The sequence below is a fragment of the Haliotis rufescens genome, unplaced genomic scaffold (genome assembly GCF_023055435.1).
Source record: "Haliotis rufescens isolate VD_foot unplaced genomic scaffold, xgHalRufe1.0.p SCAF_21, whole genome shotgun sequence".
Taxonomy (NCBI): domain Eukaryota; kingdom Metazoa; phylum Mollusca; class Gastropoda; order Lepetellida; family Haliotidae; genus Haliotis; species Haliotis rufescens.
The window spans coordinates 13,482,113-13,500,940 of record NW_025963902.1 but is presented as its reverse complement, the minus strand read 5'-3'; the positions used below and the strand labels follow the sequence as shown (position 1 = coordinate 13,500,940).

At 44.2% G+C, this 18,828-nt stretch overlaps 1 protein-coding gene across 3 annotated transcripts in view; it reads right to left on the bottom strand.

Moving 5' to 3' along the window:
- The window catches only part of LOC124153004 (serine/threonine-protein kinase 36-like), a 50,351-nt gene that overhangs the window by 4,702 nt on the left and 26,821 nt on the right, over window positions 1–18,828 (bottom strand). For all 3 annotated transcript variants that reach the window (XM_048401271.1, XM_048401269.1, XM_048401272.1), the window contains 14 exons: window positions 17,659–17,757; window positions 17,153–17,247; window positions 16,547–16,610; window positions 15,589–15,699; window positions 14,270–14,344; window positions 12,361–12,588; window positions 11,279–11,382; window positions 7,659–7,772; window positions 6,275–6,434; window positions 5,801–5,942; window positions 4,733–4,856; window positions 3,708–3,768; window positions 2,684–2,813; window positions 85–157 (listed from right to left, as the gene is read on the bottom strand). In XM_048401271.1, the coding sequence (XP_048257228.1) occupies window positions 85–157; window positions 2,684–2,813; window positions 3,708–3,768; window positions 4,733–4,856; window positions 5,801–5,942; window positions 6,275–6,434; window positions 7,659–7,772; window positions 11,279–11,382; window positions 12,361–12,588; window positions 14,270–14,344; window positions 15,589–15,699; window positions 16,547–16,610; window positions 17,153–17,247; window positions 17,659–17,757 (1,580 nt within the window). The remainder of the gene's footprint in view (window positions 1–84; window positions 158–2,683; window positions 2,814–3,707; window positions 3,769–4,732; window positions 4,857–5,800; window positions 5,943–6,274; window positions 6,435–7,658; window positions 7,773–11,278; window positions 11,383–12,360; window positions 12,589–14,269; window positions 14,345–15,588; window positions 15,700–16,546; window positions 16,611–17,152; window positions 17,248–17,658; window positions 17,758–18,828) is intronic.

Genomic DNA, 18,828 nt, shown 5'->3' with positions numbered 1-18,828 from the left:
CCTTCGTAATAATGCAGGAATATTGCTGAAAGCGGCGAAAAAACCACACTCACTCACTCACATGAGCACTCACACTGCACTTACTGTTCTATGACCTTGTGTTGTTTGATGTCTGGAACCAGGACAGGAGAGTGCATCCCGAGATTCCCACAGGCACCTGAAACAGTCGGTTGTCACCATGTTGAAATCATGTCTTTCCCTGCAGTAAAACCTTCTCAGGTGACAGGACACCATTTCATAGTGCTACCACTATTGTAACTCCCATATTAAAACACAGACTCGATGTTTGTTTTGTTTGTTTGTTTGTTTGTTGTGTTAATGCCACACTCAGCAATATTCCAGCTATATGATGTTGGTCTGTAAATAATCGAGTCTGGACAAGACAATCCAGTGATTGACATCATGAGCATCGATCCAGGCAATTGGGATACGATGACATGCATCAACCAAGTCAGCGAGCCTGATTGCCTGATTCCCATAAATCGTCTCTTACGACAAGCATAGTCACCTTTTACGGCAAACATGGGTTGCTGAAGACTATTCTACCCTGGACCTTCACGGGTCGATGTAATGTAAGTGGTCCATATATAGGTGTGACCATGTTTGCCTGTGTTACACTGTCGGCTGCAAGTTCTGATGAGGTTCAATATGTCTCAGCTGCAGACTGTGGAAAGCTGGTTACTTCCCCAAATTCAGACAGTCCTTACTGGTTATTTCAATGTCACAAGTGTCAGCAATCCGGCTTCCCAATCCCACATCTCTGACATTGTCCATAGAGTTGGTGAGGTGAGGTGTGGTGAAATAGGGTTTAATCTTATGTTCAAAATTATTGCACTTATATAGCGAAGTGCATGCATGTGTGTGTGTGGCTGCTTGTACTTGTCCGGACTGATGCTGATTAACAGTGCTAGCCCACTGAGATACCATGCCGCAGTTTAACATGAAAACCCCACTCAGACACAGTACACTGACTCTTAGCCGAACGCCAGACAGGGTAACAAAAAGTACCATCTTTTAACGTCTTTTGGTATGATGTGGGCAGGGATCGAACCACGAACCTTCTGCTCTCCGGGTGTACGCTCTACCACTAGAGCACAACACACATTCTCATTAGATACCATTGAAATAAGTGGACTTTCTCAGTATCTGACAGAGTAAAAGTAAAAACAAAAAAAAGGGTTCCAGGGTGACCTTACACATGTGACCTCAGCGACCTCACCGTTATCCATTCAAAACGAGATCAAACTAGTACGATTTAGCATCTCACCACCTCTTCTCTTCATCTTCAGCCCATGGGTAATAATCTCATCTACCATACACCCCTACCTAGTATGAGTGTATTTAATAGGGCTGTCACCACACACCGATGTACTGATGCATTGCAAATTTACACCTGAGGATACAATACAAGATATGTTCTACTATGTATCAATTCATGTCTTAATTCTGTATAGCTTTAAAAAAAACGTTTTAAATATTTTGCAATAACCAGCCTCACCACCATCTGAGCTAGCATTACCTTACTGCCTGGACCAAAAAAATGGCTAAACCTGATTTCATGGTGTCATTACATGTCTAGATTAACTAGTGACGCATTCTGAACACAAACAGGTCGACCACAATAACCTCCAGTTGCTGTTCCATGAGAAAATAAAAAACTATGTACGCTATTTATTTAAGGACCGACTGAATATTTTTTCGGTTCATTGAGGTAGGAATCGAAAACCTGATGTGCAAACTGTATGAATCCATCACACAGTCAATCCTTATAATTAAATTTGACAACCAAAACATGTGTTATCTCAAATAGTTTAACCAACAATAGTTTTATATATCAAAGCAGACAAAAATGAAGAGATTGATAAACATTCCAGGTGTAGGAGAACATACTGTGGTGTGACACGAATCAGGTGATTGTTTAATTTATGCACATAACTTGGCACGCCCACAAAGTGAGTAGCCAATCAGCGGAGTCTAGGAACAAAACAAAGTTCATAAGGCCTGTCAATCAAGGCAAGAGGCGAGAAGAACTGCAACAGTCAGGCTGTAACGAACAGGAACAAATATGTCCGGGAAAAGGGGGTTGTTTCAAATGACATGGTCAGTTATCACCAGATTTGAACATTAGTTCCCTGAGAACAGGAAGATACAGTTGGAAAAATGCTGGTTAGAAATGAAACCCAGGCGAGCAGACATAAAACAGGTAAGTGAGCCTGCACGTTTTCTGTTTCATTCCTTCTCGGCCTTTGGTCTCAAAGGGTTGTTTGGAAATGAATATGCATGAATTTTGCTGAATGTCCTGTGCATGACGATACACGTGAGCAGAAAGGGAATTCCCTCGACTATAATATTTGGATCCCCCGACATTCTATAGCAATAAAAGTAGTCCGCTTCAGTGGGCGTGGCTTTATTTTTTACATTCATTAGGACAATCAATGAACGCGACGAAAATCTAATTATATCGTATTCCGACTCAGGTATCCAGGATAAATTTTTTTTATAAATATTTGGATTCCCCAACATTCCGTAGTAATAAAGTAGTCCACTTCGGTGGGCGTGGCTTAATTTTTTACATTCATTGGGACAATGAACAAAACAAAAATTTAATTATATCGTATTGTGACTCAGGTATCAATGAGGTAGGTTCATGGTGACACTTCTACTGCCAATGTGATGTACTTACTGGCTGCATTAGACTTGGTCTTGGTGAGAGGATCTCGGAGTAGTCGGACCAGGTGAGGGATGGCAGGCTTCAACTTGGTGTACAGGTCCCCGCTGTGATACCCAGCATTACCCACAGCATAGCTGGCTCCCTGGAGGTAGGGAGACAGTAACAGTGCAAGAGTGATCTAAACCAGTAACCAGCTAACAAGGGTGGATCCAGCATTTGTAAAAGGGAGGGGTCCAAAATATCAAAATCCTCTCTGCCTGCGACATACTACATTAGGTTTTCAAAAGGGGTCCGGATCCCCTGGACCCCTCCTCTGGATCCGCCTATGGCTAGTCACATCTGAGAGAGGGATGTTAAGACATGGTAACAATGAATGTGTGATAAACACTTGTAACCAGCTAGTCATATCTGGCCCCACTTGCACAAAGGGATCTTGGCGCTGTGACTATTGTTGAAGTATGGGAGTTATGATCATCTTAGCACTAAGATCGCTTTGTGCAAATGGGCCCTAGCAGAGTGGGAACATTTGCTCAATAGTTCATCTTTGATATGCATCATGAGAAACATGGATAAACAATAACTTGTTTATTTTCGTGCTACTGTGTCATTGTGTATTTGATGAAAGTTGACTGACTTAGGTTTATCAGTACCAGTATACAAATCAGTGGATTGTACTTCTTACAAGATGGATTGTACTTCTTACAAGTTGGATTGTACTTTTTACAAGATGGATTGTACTTCTTACGAGATGGATTTACTTCTTACAAGATGGATTGTACTTCTTACAAGATGGATTATACTTCTTACAAGATTGACATTACTTCTTACAAAATGAATCATACTCCTTTTAAGATGGACATTACTTCTTACAAAATGGATTATAATTCTTACAAGATGGATTGTACTTCTTACAAGATGGACATTACTTCTTACAAAATGGATTATAATTCTTACAAGATGGATTGTACTTCTTACAAGTGTAATCAAAAGCTTCTTTAAATATATAAACATTCGTGGCGTGATCTACATGTTTTACCTTTCTGACATTTGAATCTTCATCTTGGAGCCGAGCTATCAATCCTGCCAGTATTTTGTCTCTGTAAACAAACACACCCAATATTTCATTGATATGATATCACACTCTAATAGCCCTATCTGAAGAAACCAACACACTACATCACATCACTGATCCCATTCTTGTCAGCAAGATGACACTGGTCTGCATTCAGAGCATTTAATATTTTCTAAGTACAACAGCTCATCCCCTCATCAGGTTTGTTTGCTTTTTTGTTTGGTGTGTAACGCGGTACTCAGCAATATTCCAGCTACATTATGGCGGTCAGTAAATAACTGAGTCTTGACCAGGAAAACAGGGATGAGAATGGATATGTTCCTTTCCAGCTGAAACTTCTATTGAATGGAGCGTGGTCCATAATTTGTTGGTGTTAATGGGGGGTCAGGGGTCAAATTTAACAAATCTGTGGCCACTAAAATTTGCGGATCTGAGGACCCACAAAGATTCGCACCCCTGGACAATCAAGTGGTTGACATCACGAGCATCAATCTTTGTATTTGGGATATGATGACATGCATCAAACAAGTCTGACTACCAGAACCTGTTAGACACCTCTTACGACAAGCATGAGTTGCTGAATACCAATTCTGACCTGGATCTTCATGGCGTCCCCTCATTAGATTTAGTGTTGGAAGACCTAGCATTCTATTGGATGCTGTAGGTCAAATGATTTGGTTGGTTTGTTGTTTAATGCCACACTCAGCAATATTCCAGCTATAAGACGGCGGTCTGTAAATAATCGAGTCTGGACCAGACAATTCAGTGATTAATATGAGCATCGATCCACACAATTGGGATACGATGACATGCATCAACCAAATCAGTGAGCCTGACCACCAGATCCTGTTAGTCACCTGTTACAACAAGCGTAGTCACCTTTTACAGCAAGCATGGGTTGCTGAAGACCTATTCTGCCCCGGAATCTTCATGGGTCATACACACAGGGTACCACATCCTATAGTCTGATGGATGCACCATATACTCACCTTTGTTTGAGGACAGGGTACATCTGAGCATCATGTTTCATCAGATTACCCAGCAAGCTACATGTCCGAGATCGGACAGCTGTGGACACGTTGGTGATCATCTTGACCAGGGGTTCATAGTCACCTGAAGTGTAGAGAGGGGTCCAGGTGGGGAGTGAGTTTAATGCCGGCGAGAATGGTACATTAATTCTTACAAAACATGGGCACCATTTTTAAGGTCTTTATAGGGCCGTTTCAAGGCAATGATCACACTTTTCAAGGCAAACAATGTAAGATGTTAGCTTGTTTGTTGTTTAACGCCGCACTTCAGCAATATTCCAGCTATATGACGGCCTGTAAATACTCGAGTCTGGACCAGACAATCCAGTGCTTGACATCATGAGCATCGATGTACGCAATTGTGATAAAATGACAAGCGAGCCTGACCACCTGTTTGTCTCTTCTAATGACAAGCATCGTCGCCTCTTAATGACAAGCATAGTTGCCTCTTACAGCAAGCATGGGTTGCTGAAGACCTATTCTAACCTGGATCTTCATGGGTGGCTAAAAATATGACCCAGCTGTGCTTTCAATAGAATTCTTTTTTATTAGAACTTTCTTACCTACTTACTACTCAATTTGTACATCAAAATACACAAGCATATTCCACACATAACGGTTTCAATATTACTTTTGACCAAGATGGAGGCTATCCTTTTAACATTTTTCATAATCACACATAATAAAAAAAACAACAAATTCTTGTATATCTATTTGACAGCATAGTTATAAATTCAAGACCTTTTCTTAAATTTTATTGAATTTTAAGGCTTTTTTTAAGGTTTATTTAAATTTATGTTCTTTCAAGGCAAGAGTGCTGATCATGTTTATGATGTGTCAGCTTGTTGGAGAAAATCCAAACAGTTAGTTTTGACAGCCATAAAACCAGATGATTGCTCTGTATTCTAAATGAACTAATTTCAATGGCTAGATGCCGTTTTTGTTGTAGTTCAGTAGTGACTTGATAATCTGTTTATATCAACTGGAGCAAGGCTGCAGTGTGAGGTGTCAATACGCCATGATGCTCACCTTTATTACCCAGAAAGACTGACTTGACGAGCGAGAGATGTTGCGGAGACATTCTGACCAGGTGGCTGCAGATAGTGATGGCGTCACAGACGACGGAGATTGGGTGGTCTTCCTGGACGACAGTCACCAGGAAGGAAACAGTCTGTACAGGGGAGATAACTCTGGCTATGTAATGGGAGTCACATTCAGACGATTATTCTCTGTTGTAGTTTCTATACATTCACAATGACTTACAATAGTCAACATACTAAAATTGTTTTGCAAAGAGAGTGTTCTTGAAAGTTATCATTTTCATTCCACATTTTCTGATGTACCTCTGAATTAAAGCAAGCAGAATTTCTGCTTCAGACGACTGGGCCACCCGTGCCCCCCTATATATGATGAAAACATGTTAATAGCCAATTAATATAACTGAATTTATTTCAGAGAGCTTTAACTGAAACCGTCCACTCCAAATCTGCACAGGAAACTGACCTTCTCTTCCTTAATAGCTGAGGCGAACTGTTCCACAAATATCCTGTTAGCGAGCACGAGTCTGGCAATGAGGCCCATGGGGGTCTCGAGGTTCTCCTTGGTCAGATAGCAGGTACAGCCGGCCACCAGTCGGGGCAGGAGGTCACATGTGTACAGGCAACTATATCAGATACACTTGTGTTACTTTACAAGTGAGTAGGTCACATGTGTCACTTTACAAGTGAGGAGGTCACATGTGTACAGGCAACTATATCAGATACGCTTGTGTTACTTTACAAGTGAGGAGGTCACATGTGTACAGGCAACTATATCAGATACGCTTGTGTTACTTTACAAGTGAGTAGGTCACATGAGTCACTTTACAAGTGAGGAGGTCACATGTGTTACTTTAAAAGTGAGGAGGTCACATGTGTACAGGCAACTATATCAGATACGCTTGTGTTACTTTACAAGTGAGGAGGTCACATGTGTCACTTTACAAGTGAGGATGTCACATGTGTACAGGCAACTATATCAGATACGCTTGTGTTACTTTACAAGTGAGGAGGTCACATGTGTTACTTTACAAGTGAGGAGGTCACATGTGTTACTTTACAAGTGAGGAGGTCACATGTGTTACTTTACAAGTGAGGAGGTCACATGTGTTTCTTTACAAGTGAGGAGGTCACATGTGTTACTTTACAAGTGAGGAGGTCACATGTGTTACTTTACAAGTGAGGAGGTCACATGTGTTTCTTTACAAGTGAGGAGGTCACATGTGTTACTTTACGAGTGAGGAGGTCACATGTGTACAGGCAACTATATCAGATACGCTTGTGTTACTTTACAAGTGAGGAGGTCACATGTGTTTCTTTACGAGTGAGGAGGTCACATGTGTACAGGCAACTATATCAGATACGCTTGTGTCACTTTACAAGTGAGGAGGTCACATGTGTACAGGCAACTATATCAGATACGCTAGTGTTACTTTGCAAGTGATGAGGTCACATGTGTACAGGCAACTATATCAGATACGCTTGTGTCACTTTACAAGTGAGGAGGTCACATGTGTACAGGCAACTATATCAGATACGCTTGTGTCACTTTACAAGTGAGGAGGTCACATGTGTTTCTTTACAAGTGAGGAGGTCACATGTGTACAGGCAACTATATCAGATACGCTTGTGTCACTTTACAAGTGAGGAGGTCACATGTGTCACTTTACAAGTGAGGAGGTCACATGTGTACAGGCAACTATATCAGATACGCTTGTGTTACTTTACAAGTGAGGAGGTCACATGTGTTTCTTTTACAAGTGAGGAGTTCACATGTGTCACTTTACAAGTGAGGAGGTCACACATGCAATTTGTTAATATGGTGGCAATATGTCCGACTGACAACTCACTGTTGTATCTCTGCAAGAAGTTCCTCGTTAGCATCCACAGCAAAGGGGAAACAGCACAGCTGAGTGATCTCCAACAGCATGTCAACAGCAAGCTGTTTGCCTTCAGAACCAAAACTGGAAAAAAGTATATAGACATGGAAAGTCTTGGACTGTGTCATGAGCTTCAGGCGTGTCGCGACATCAACCACACCACCCAACCAACCACCCCATCCCCTTTTGGAAGCTAGCAGTGTTAGACACTATTTGCTGCAATCTCCTACCCAGAGTCTCTTGTGAGAAACCTTGTACCTCTGCCACAGGACAGCAAGACACAGTTCATTCAACATATGACACACATTTTTTATTTATTTCATGTTTGGAAAGTCGACACATTTAGGTAAAAATATGTGAGGAAATGGTGAACTTTCTTGGGAAAATATCCTAAGTTGTGAGTGAGTGAGTGAGTTTGGTTTAACGCCACTTTTAAAAGTATTCCAGTCATATCGTTGCGTGTCAGCTTAATGTGGGAGGAAAGCCCGAAGTGATGCAGGTTTCAGACGTTTACCACTTCGGTGAAACCCACAAGCACGGGTATGGTGCTGACAAACCTAGAAACATAATCGGGGCGAACCGGGATTCGAACCCACAATCATAGGTTTCTGGCGTGCCCAAGGGACGCAACTCTGCACAGCGAAACGCGGTGCCTTAGACAACTGGGCCACCCGTGCCTCCTTATTCTAAGATGAGAAAAACTATTTCCATTTGTGTATTTCTCCTTTGTATACATTGACTGCATGGCTCCATGTGCTGTCATGGACTTTGTTTGTTTGTTGTTTGACGCTGTACTCAGCAATATTCCAGCTACATGACTGCGGTCTGTAAATAATCGAGTCTGGACCAGACAATCTAGTGATTGACATCATGAGCATCGATCCACGCAATTGGGATACAATGACATGCATCACCCAAGTCAGCATGCCTGACAAGCATAGTTGCCTTTCATTGCATGCATGGGTTGCTGAAGATCTATTCTACCCCAGATCTTCACGGGTCTGTTGTCAAGGAAGCCCTATGGAAGCGTTATGGTCACTCTGACGTGTGGAGATATAATGTTATACTATTGCTGTTGTAGTAGCATATATATAATTATGCAGAGCATCAGCAAAACACACTGAAATGCTTCAATAAGGCCAGTTTACTCTGATTTCAGATAAAACGTGTTTCTTTACAATCAAGAGAAAAATTTGGTCATGTGATATGCATATTGCATGTGGGAGTGGTGTAATGCTAAGTCACTGCTCCAGAGTGTGACGTCATCACAGGGCCAGAGCGTGACGTCATCACAGGGCCAGAGTGTGACATCATCACAGGGCCGAAGCGTGACGTCATCACAGGGCCAGAAGGTGACATCATCACAGGGCCAAGGCGTGACGTCATCACAGGGCCAGAGGGTGACGTCATCACAGGGCCAGAGCGTGACGTCATCACAGGGCCAGAGTGTGATGCCATCACAGGGCCAGAGCGCGACGTCATCACAGGGCCAGAGCGTGACGCCATCACAGGGCCAGAGCGTGACGCCATCACAGGGCCAGAGGGTGACGTCATCACAGGGCCAGAGGGTGACGTCATCACAGGGCCAGAGCGTGATGCCATCACAGGGCCAGAGCGTGACGCCATCACAGGGCCAGAGGGTGACGTCATCACAGGGCCAGAGTGTGACTTGTGTAGGCCCATGTTATAATTAACAATGACTCCTGCAATGTCCACCATCCACTTACTCAGATGCCACGAGGGCTAGAAACCCCTTGTGTAGCACGTGTACCAGTTAACATGTTACAATTAACACTGACTCCTGCAACGTCCACCATCCACTTACTCAGACGCCACGAGGGCTAGAAACTCCTTGTGTAGCACGTGTACCAGTTAACATGTTACAATTAACACTGACTCCTGCAACGTCCACCATCCACTTACTCAGACGCCACGAGGGCTAGAAACCCCTTGTGTAGCACGTGTACCAGTTAACATGTTACAATTAACACTGACTCCTGCAACGTCCACCATCCACTTACTCAGATGCCACGAGGGCTAGAAACCCCTTGTGTAGCACGTGTACCAGTTAACATGTTACAATTAACACTGACTCCTGCAACGTCCACCATCCACTTACTCAGACGCCACGAGGGCTAGAAACTCCTTGTGTAGCACGTGTACCAGTTAACATGTTACAATTAACACTGACTCCTGCAACGTCCACCATCCACTTACTCAGACGCCACGAGGGCTAGAAACTCCTTGTGTAGCAAGTGTACCAGTTAACATGTTACAATTAACACTGACTCCTGCAACGTCCACCATCCACTTACTCAGATGCCACGAGGGCTAGAAACTCCTTGTGTAGCACGTGTACCAGTTAACATGTTACAATTAACACTGACTCCTGCAACGTCCACCATCCACTTACTCAGATGCCACGAGGGCTAGAAACCCCTTGTGTAGCACGTGTACCAGTTAACATGTTACAATTAACACTGACTCCTGCAACGTCCACCATCCACTTACTCAGACGCCACGAGGGCTAGAAACTCCTTGTGTAGCACGTGTACCAGTTAACATGTTACAATTAACACTGACTCCTGCAACGTCCACCATCCACTTACTCAGACGCCACGAGGGCTAGAAACTCCTTGTGTAGCAAGTGTACCAGTTAACATGTTACAATTAACACTGACTCCTGCAACGTCCACCATCCACTTACTCAGATGCCACGAGGGCTAGAAACCCCTTGTGTAGCACGTGTACCAGTTATCAATGTTATAATTAACACTGACTCCTGCAACGTCCACCATCCACTTACTCAGACGCCACGAGGGCTAGAAACTCCTTGTGTAGCAAGTGTACCAGTTAACATGTTACAATTAACACTGACTCCTGCAACGTCCACCATCCACTTACTCAGATGCCACGAGGGCTAGAAACTCCTTGTGTAGCAAGTGTACCAGTTAACATGTTACAATTAACACTGACTCCTGCAACGTCCACCATCCACTTACTCAGATGCCACGAGGGCTAGAAACTCCTTGTGTAGCAAGTGTACCAGTTAACATGTTACAATTAACACTGACTCCTGCAATGTCCACCATCCACTTACTCAGACGCCACGAGGGCTAGAAACTCCTTGTGTAGCACGTGTACCAGTTAACATGTTACAATTAACACTGACTCCTGCAACGTCCACCATCCACTTACTCAGACGCCACGAGGGCTAGAAACTCCTTGTGTAGCACGTGTACCAGTTAACATGTTATAATTAACACTGACTCCTGCAACGTCCACCATCCACTTACTCAGACGCCACGAGGGCTAGAAACTCCTTGTGTAGTAAGTGTACCAGTTAACATGTTACAATTAACACTGACTCCTGCAACGTCCACCATCCACTTACTCAGACGCCACGAGGGCTAGAAACTCCTTGTGTAGCACGTGTACCAGTTAACATGTTATAATTAACACTGACTCCTGCAACGTCCACCATCCACTTACTCAGACACCACGAGGGCTAGAAACTCCTTGTGTAGCACGTGTACCAGTTAACATGTTACAATTAACACTGACTCCTGCAACGTCCACCATCCACTTACTCAGACGCCACGAGGGCTAGAAACTCCTTGTGTAGCACGTGTACCAGCGTGAGCATCACCACGCTGTCAGATGCAGCCAGGTTGGGTATACACTGGTATGTCTCCTGCAACATCAACATACAGGGATGAGGATGGGTTTTAAAAACAAATACTTTTAGCCAGGGCTCTGAGGGAATACAGATTTATGTGTATATTGCAATGGCATGTACCATTTTAGGTGAGGTGAAATGGGGTTTAACATTGTGTCAAAGATTATTGCACTTATATAGCGACGTGCATGTACGTGTGTGTGTGTGGCTGCTTGTACAAGTCTGGACTGATGCCAATTTATAGTGCTAGCCCACTGAGATACCATGCTGCAGTTTAACATGAATACCCCACTCAGACGCAGTATACTGACTCCAAGCTGACTAGTCCTTGTTTTATCTCCTTAATGCTAAGCGCCAGACAGGGTAACAACAAGTACCATCTTTTAATGTCTTTTGGTATGACGTGGCCCGGGATCGAACCCCAGACCTTCCTCTCTCCTGGTGGACGCTCTACCACTAGGCCGCGGAGGCAAAATTCATGCAACATGTGACCACTGACAGATCCACAGAATTCAGTAAATCTGCAGAAAATTCTCATCCTTGAAAATACATTGTCAGTTTGTTCAATGTCGTAATCAGCAACATTTATTACAGTTGATGACAGCCTACATAATCAAGTCTGGACCAGACAAACCAGTGATTGATATCATAAGCAATGTTCCATGATGTCAGGGTACAGTGAGACCTAATAAACCAAGTCACTGATCCTGACCACATCATTGTTTAAGATAATACCATTAAATGGGAATTTTGTAATTCCTATTTGGGAATTCGTACTGACATTAGCTGCACTGACATCTGAGCAGTCCTTGATGAATCCCTGTAGACAAAGGGACATAACTCCACACCACAATAATGTGATGATTCATTTATCTCCACATTGGTTGATCTAGGGGAATTTGCTAGGTTTTGTAGTCAGGATCAAGAAAGTTTCATTGTATTCATTACTTTCTACCATGAACAGAGATCAAGTGTAACACAGGTCTACATTACCTTAGCAAAGACCGAGACAGCCATCTGCAGTGCTGCCATCAGCCCCTGGGGGGACACGAGGCCCCAGTCTGGGGGTACAAACCCGGGGGCTGAGTCCCCGTCGGCCTCGATGTCATGGATGGGCATGTTGGTCTCTGGGTTGTGCACCTGCAGGGCCTGGGCCACACGGTGCCACAGCGTGCCCCAGATCCCACTCTCAATGTACAGCTGGGCCACCGGCACGTCCGACTGAAACAACACTGCCAGCTTTGAAAAGGTGAGGTGAAGCGGGGTGGAGGGAGGTGAGGCGGGGTGGAGGGAGGTGAGGCAGGGTGGAGGGAGTTGAGGTGAGGTGGGGTGAGGTGAAGTGAAGTGAGATGAAGTGTGGTGAGGTGAGGTGAGGTGAGGCGAGGCAAGGCAAGGCAAGGCAAGGCAAGGCAAGGTGTGTGGTGTTGTGTTATGTTGGGGTGAGATGAGGTGAGGTGAGGTGAGGCGAGGCAAAGGCAAGGCAAGGCAAGGCAAGGCAAGGCAAGGCAAGGCGAGGCAAGGTGTGTGGTGTTGTGTTATGTTGGGGTGAGATGAGGTGAGGTGAGGTGAGGCGAGGCAAAGGCAAGGCAAGGCAAGGCAAGGCAAGGCAAGGCAAGGCAAGGTGTGTGGTGTGGTGTTATGTTGGGGTGAGGTGAGGTGAGGTGAGGTGAGGCGAGGCAAAGGCAAGGCAAGGCAAGGCGAGGCGAGGCGAGGCGAGGCGAGGCAAGGCAAGGCAAGGCAAGGCAAGGTGTGTGGTGTTGTGTTATGTTGGGGTGAGATGAGGTGAGGTGAGGTGAGGCAAGGCGAGGCGAGGCGAGGCGAGGCGAGGCGAGGCGAGGCGAGGCGAGGCAAGGCAAAGCAAGGCAAGGCAAGGCAAGGTGTGTGGTGTTGTGTTATGTTGGGGTGAGATGAGGTGAGGTGAGGTGAGGCAAGGCAAGGCAAGGCAAGGCAAGGCAAGGCAAGGTGTGTGGTGTTGTGTTATGTTGGGGTGAGATGAGGTGAGGTGAGGTGAGGCAAGGCAAGGCAAGGCAAGGCAAGGCAAGGCAAGGCAAGGCAAGGCAAGGCAAGGCAAGGCGAGGCGAGGCGAGGCGAGGGGAGGTGAGGCGAGGCGAGGCAAGGCAAGGCAAGCAAGGCAAGGCGAGGCAAGGCAAGGCAAGGTGTGTGGAGTTGTGTTATGTTGGGGTGAGATGAGGTGAGGTGAGGTGAGGCAAGGCAAAGGCAAGGCAAGGCAAGGCAAGGCAAGGCAAGGCAAGGCAAGGTGTGTGGTGTTGTGTTATGTTGGGGTGAGATGAGGTGAGGTGAGGTGAGGCAAGGCCAAGGCAAGGCAAGGCAAGGCAAGGCAAGGCAAGGCAAGGCGAGGCAAGGCGAGGCAAGGTGTGTGTTGTGATGTTATGTTGGGGTGAGGTGAGGTGAGGTGAGGTGAGGTGAGGTGAGGTGAGGTGAGGCAAGGAGAGGCGAAATGAGGCATGTGGTGTTCTGTTGGGATGAGGTGAGGTTAGGTGAGGATAGGTGAGGTGAGGTGAGGTGAGGTGGGGTTTATTGCACTTATATAGCGACAGGTGTGTGAGTGGTATTCTATGATTCATGCAACCCACAAATACCACCAGTAAGGACTTTCCTCCAATACTCAGTATGCACCTGTGTGCACACTTACACTTACTCTCACAGCTGTGATGATGGCAAGGAGTCTGTCTGCTCCATGTATTGCTTCAATTTCAGGGACTTCTCCCTTGCAATCTACTTCCTTCTAAATACATGTTTGTTCTCAGAGACAATGAATTTGAATAAATACTTAGTTGCAGCTTCATTGAAAGGATTAGCCTAAAACCACAATACTGAAATACAGTAATATTATCGGGAAGCAGTTTTTCAGGACTGATAGAGCAATGATGGACAAACCTACCTGAGCTAGGAGTTCACACAGCAGCAGCAACAGGCCGTCAAGGACACCATAGTCAAAGGGACATCGCACACAGATCTAGTGGAACACACACAGAAGTATAAATGTCACTACGATGAAGAATCTAACCTGATACTGAAAAGCAGAATTCACAGTGCTCTCTCTATGTTCTGCCAACACATGATGGTATCTCTTATAAGAGGTTTGTTGGTATCACACACTGGTCACAATTACTGCACCTTGGAACATAGTAAGACATTAGGCTACTATGGCTTAAAAAAAATGAAAGAATTGGTTCTCAGGCAATGACTTTTGAAAATATAGTGTTGGCGTGCAGTTTTGTTTTTTTCCATTTTTGTTGTTGTTGTTCAATTAAGAATTGACCTTCACTTTGTGTGAGCTCAATGGAGTATGAACCTTCATAGAGTGAGGGCCAAACTGTATGAACGTCGGAGCTTGCGACATCAATCACAAACTACTTGCCTCAGAAACCCAACAGACCTCGGTCCATGAAGACCTAGTTACTACAGGCCTCAGTAACCCAACTGAGCTAGGTCTGTGAAGACCACATTACTACAGGCCTCAGCAACCCACCTGAATAGTAACCTAGTTACTATAGGCCTCAGTAACCCACCTGAGCTAGGTCAGTGAAGACCTATTTACTACAGGCATCAGCAACCCACCTGAATAATAACCTAGTTACTATAGGCTTCAGTAACCCACCTGAGCTAGGTCAGTGAAGACCTATTTACTACAGGCATCAGCAACCCACCTGAATAGTAACCTAGTTACTATAGGCCTCAGTAACCCACCTGAGCTAGGTCAGTGAAGACCTATTTACTACAGGCATCAGCAACCCACCTGAATAGTAACCTAGTTACTATAGACCTTGGTAACCCACCTGAGCTAGGTCAGTGAAGACCTATTTACTACAGGCATCAGCAACCCACCTGAATAGTAACCTAGTTACTATAGGCCTCAGTAACCCACCTGAGCTAGGTCAGTGAAGACCTATTTACTACAGGCATCAGCAACCCACCTGAATAGTAACCTAGTTACTATAGACCTCAGTAACCCACCTGAGCTAGGTCAGTGAACACCTTTTTACTACAGACCTCAGTAACCCACCTGAGCTAGGTCCATGAAGGCCACATTACTACAGGCCTCAGTAACCAAACTGAGCTAGGTCCGTGAAGACCTAGTTTCTACAGGCCTCAGCAACCCGCCTGAGCTAGGTCCATGAAGACCTAGTTACCACAGACCTCAGTAACCCGCCTGAGCTAGGTCAGTGAAGACTGTTTCTACCGGCCTCAGCAACCCACCTGAGCTAGGTCCGTGAAGACTGACAGACACGCCTGCAGCATGTCCTCGGGCTGCACCTCCACGGACACACCACAGTACACCATCTGACTGAACAACAGCGCCGCCGCAGCCTACAAGCAACAAGCATAACGGGTCAATAGGTTCCTATTCCGTGGCTGTGTTCTGAGTATCTGGTGAGGCCTCATCATTAACACATCCAATTTAAAATGTTTGTTAGTACAGACTTTGATAGAAGTGTACTTATTTGGTTGCAAAACTTTTCAAACATCTCCTTATTTACTAAATTTTGTCAGTGAGTTGGGTTTAACGCTGCATTGAACAGTATCTCAGAAATATTACATGTTGGGGGTTATATTACTTCATAGTCATGGACAGAAAATCAAGAATTTGTTCCAGAATATCCTAATGTAAAATATATCCAGCAAAATCACTTCTTGTCAGTTTTAAGTTGGAAGAAAGGGCCAAAATAACACAAGTCTGAGCATGCGTAGCTGTATACCATATAGTCTAACCGCGGAGCATGGGAAAGGTGCTGAGGCACAGACAGAGTGGATCTTAAGCCTGGAATCAGGGGCACACCAACCTGGACCACACAATCATTATTCCATGTTGCTTTAAATAAACAGTGAGTGAGTGAGTATGATTTTATGCCACTTTTAGCAATATTCCATCAATATCACGGTGTGGGACACTAGAAATAGGCTTCACACATTGTACCCATGTGGGGAATCAAACCTGGGTCTTCGGCATGAAGAGCTTTAACCAGTAGGCTACCACACTGCCCCTTTAAATAAACAGTGAGTGAGTGAGTATGGTTTTATGCCACTTTTAGTAATATTCCAGCAATATGACAGTGGGGGACACAAGAAATGAGCTTTAACCACGAGGCTACCATCCCTGCCCCTTTAAATAAACAACAGACCAGCAGGTGTTTGAACTCCTGCACAATGCACTCACTGTGTGACTGGCTACAGTGGAGTCCAGGAAGAACGACACCATCATGCCAGCAGTGTCCGCTATCCTGAAAACATAAGTTAGTCATTTAATGTCAGGGAACTAGACTTAGCTTGTTGATCTTAAGTTACAGTGGCCTTAATTTGGAATTAGTCTTATTGTTGTCTTTGTTAGGAACTTAGAAGTTGGAAGAACATTAATACATGACACTTTTATATGGATAAGAACTTATTTTATTCTTTGTCAAAGCTTTTCAGAGCTACTTCTTGCTCCTTCACCAGGTGGAACACTGAGCACACCTTCAGTGTACTTAATTGGCTTCTCTCCTGTTATCCACAAAAAAGTGTCATGCATTCAGTCTTAATGCTGGCACAACCTCCATCATCATCATCATCATCATCATCATCATCATCATATGATCATAATCTTCATCATCATCATCATCATCATATCATATCATCATATGATCATAATCTTCATAATCTTCATCATCATCATCATCATCATCATCATCATCATCATCTGTAACATCATTAAACTCCATCGTTATCATCATCATCCTTATCAACATGAGCAGCACTGCCTGCAGCATCGTTGAAGTTGTCTTACACAGGCGGTATGGTGTGGAGCTGTATGATGATGGTGCTGAGGGAGTGGAGGACCATCTCCGTCACGGTGTTCACTTCCATGTCCGCCACCTCAACCTGCAAACACACATCTCCTCATCACACATGGAAACACATCAATATCTTCTACCACACATTACAACACATCTTCACATGATAAACCTTACTCAGCTAACAATTCAGGTAATTCAAACAAATTCTTAAGTTTGAACATTCTAAAATTGGTTTGTTGTTTAATGCTCACTCAGCAATATTCCAGCTTTATGATGGCGGTCTGTAAATAATCGAATCTGGACCACACAATCCAGTGATTGACATAATGAGCATCGATCCAGTGGGATACGATGATATGCATCAACCAAGATAACTAGCCTGACCACTCGATCCCTTTAGTCGCCTCTTACGACAAGTCAACTGTGAACATTTATAAAAAGATATCTTCACGAGAACGCATCTATTTGTCGTGACGGTGGGGATGTTGTGACTCACCTTGCCCATGAGGATGCCGATGAGAGACTCAATGTGGTGCACGTTGTTGGCCATGAAGGAGCAGAAGTTGTGGGAGGTCTGGCAGCAGTTGTACACCACCTGCAAACACAGAACTCTTCTCATGAAACAATCCTGCAAGGATTTATCTAGAATTCCAATGTCTTTGTCTTTGCTTGTTGTTTAACGCTGCACTCAGCAATATTCCAGCTATATGACGGCTGTCTGTAAAGAATCCAGTCTGGACCAGACAGACCAGTGATTGACATCATGAGCATGGATCCAGGCAATAGGGATACGATGACATGCATCAACCAAGTCAGTGAGCCTGACCACCCGATCCCGTTAGTCGCCTCTTACGACAAGCATGGGTTGCTGAAGAAGTATTCTACCCCGGATCTTCACGGGTCAGAATTCCAATGTAAGCACGTTTGCCAAGCAAATTGAGAAACTGTTCCAATCAAATGCAATAATTAAAAAATTACCAGTAATTATCTTTCTCTTATTGGTCCTGTTAACTGCGAAAAGTCACCTCTACAAAACCTTAAAACAAGTTGAACAACATTCATGGACAATTCTTTTATTCCAAGTTGGAAATGTTTACTGACATTTGCCGTAGTCCCTGGGCTGAATATTGGTCTCAGAGCACGTCTATATAAACCCCTGTACCATTCAATTGACCTCTGTATAGGTTCAACCTCAATGCCATACGAAACTATTCACAAGATGACTTATGGTGAGGTCTTTGATAGGTCATAGATCTAGTCCCATGGACCACTGATTAAAACACTGAGTAAAACTTTGACAAAAAACATGATCTTGATCTCTGTACAACAAATATATCTTTCCGACATGTTTTAATATGATATTGTAAAGAATTAAAACAAATTCAAAATTGATGGAACACAGCTGTTTTGATTAAGCTGAGGTGACTTATATTTACTCGGAAAAAGCGTGTGTCTGTTTGCATCAAAACGGGGTATTATGTATTTAATCTGCCACTCAGAAATCCACGTGCAGCCTGACTTGCTCATGACGGGGTATAAGGGATTTATTCACCTGCTGAGAAATTTGTTTCCCTCCATGACAGGATAGACAGTATTTTATCAAGATCACGTGGACCAATCAGATTTCATCATTCTGACATGAAGGTATGATAAGATCATTTATATC